The sequence below is a fragment of the Cyprinodon variegatus genome, unplaced genomic scaffold (genome assembly GCF_000732505.1).
Source record: "Cyprinodon variegatus isolate N-32 unplaced genomic scaffold, C_variegatus-1.0 Scaffold120, whole genome shotgun sequence".
In the NCBI taxonomy this organism is placed as follows: domain Eukaryota; kingdom Metazoa; phylum Chordata; class Actinopteri; order Cyprinodontiformes; family Cyprinodontidae; genus Cyprinodon; species Cyprinodon variegatus.
In genome coordinates, this window is record NW_015150573.1 from 798,033 (window position 1) to 799,852 (window position 1,820).

Below are 1,820 nucleotides of genomic sequence, written 5' to 3' on the forward strand. Positions count from 1 at the left end.
CTGCCTAGCTGTAGAGGCCGTGTTGTGAACTTTAACCTATTTTTTGTTTCAGATGGACAAGTCCGGACCAGACCTCCTGGAGCAGCAAAGCTGCATTCCTGAGTCATCCCTTCGTTAGGGTTTATTCACATTTATCTGCTGCTATTTTAAAAGACACTTTCAAATCATTAAGCCTTATAACTGGAATATTCCTCAAAGACACTTAAATGGACTCTTAAAACCGCTTTTCCCCTTTTATTTATTTGTCCTTATTTTCAGTATTTTTAGTATAGGTATAATAATAAAATAATACTGTGTGATTGTAGCTAATAAAAGGCACCATTGTATATTAATCCGAGGTCTTTTGTTTATTCTACGCAGTGAACGGTTTATCTCTCAGGCTGGATTCACTCTTCTTTTCAGAAACATCCGAATAAACAGAGACACATTTATTTGGATGGTGATTAATAACTTTGTTGATAGTCTAAATTATTAAATTGGTGAAAGATTTTTAACAGCCAGTCCAGGAGTCCAACCTTTTAGGTAAAGAGGCAAGAAAAACCTGGTCAGTAAGCAAATTACAGTTATAATCATTCAACTGATAAAAATTCCTTAGTTTTACTCTTGATTTGAATTAACTATAACTTCCAGTTCTAGTTATTTTATTTAATATAGTGGTAAACTTGCATAACATGTATATTTGCACTTTTCCAGTAGAACTTTTGACACCTCTGGTCAGATCTTTGAGTAAAGAATCTTTTTTTTTAATTGTTGCTCACAGATTAACAAATTATAAGCTGAAAAAACTAAAGATTTCCCCACCTGCGCCCAAAAAGCCGCACCTAATTTGATTATTGGTGTCATTACTTTACCTAGTTTAAAAAAAGAACTATGTAGATTACTCTCTTTCTTTAGAAATTACCCCCCCACCCTGCTAGCTAACCAAATTACAAACGTATTTAGATTGCACTGAAAGTGTAGTTCCTCTTCTTCTCCCCCTGAAGCCCCAAACATTTATTTTGTCCCTTTCATCTCATCCTGTTGTCATCAAGAGGTAAAATTAAGCCTGAGTGGTGAAATCTCACAGAATAAAAACAAACCCTTGCTTATGCCAACCGGGGAATAAAAGCGACAGGATGAGAAGAGGAAGCAATAAAAAAGGAATAAAACAAATCAGATTTCAGGATATTTAAAAAAATAAGGAAGTGACAAAAAAAGAATGGAAAATTTTAATAGAACATGGGCTTTAGATGAGGATCTAGGAGCGTTCAGTCGTACCTGCCAGATCCCGCAGTTGGTTTAGTGTGGGGATGATGGGAGGGGTCCTCCTCTGGAGGAAGAACAGCACCATGACGGTCAGGGAGAAGTTGGAGATCCAGGCTCCAGGGATGCTGCTGGTGATGCTGTGAGCCCGCGCCCAGCAGCGGATGGTGAATACCAGGCTGCGAACCCGCGGGTCCAGCTCTCCGTACAGGTAGAGCAGCTCGGTGCTCTTCATCGCCACCCTGTGGAAACACAGAGGAAGGCAATCATTGAGTGGTAAGGTGCTGGATTCAAAGAAACCTTTTATTTTATTTTTTTAATCTAAGCTGCATTCTGAACGACACGACGGAGTATTAGGGCCAGACTAGAGATTTTTTTATCTTCTATTTTGAGAATAAAGTCACAACGAGAATAGTCATAAAATTACGAGAATAAAGTTGTAATATTAAGAGAATAACGTCCTAAAATGACAAGAAACAAGTTTTTTTTTATGACTACTCCTACAAGAAGCACTTTCTTCCCTAAAATGAAGAATGTTGAGCATTATGTAAAGTTATACTTTTGCATAATAATAATAA

General features: G+C 37.4%; 1 protein-coding gene across 1 annotated transcript in view; it reads right to left on the reverse strand.

Annotated features, from left to right (window-relative positions):
* mtpap (mitochondrial poly(A) polymerase) overlaps positions 1–1,820 on the reverse strand; it is a 31,560-nt gene that overhangs the window by 12,709 nt on the left and 17,031 nt on the right. Inside the window, exon 6 of the mRNA XM_015375526.1 lies at positions 1,258–1,484. Coding sequence (XP_015231012.1) covers positions 1,258–1,484 — 227 coding nt within the window. The remainder of the gene's footprint in view (positions 1–1,257; positions 1,485–1,820) is intronic.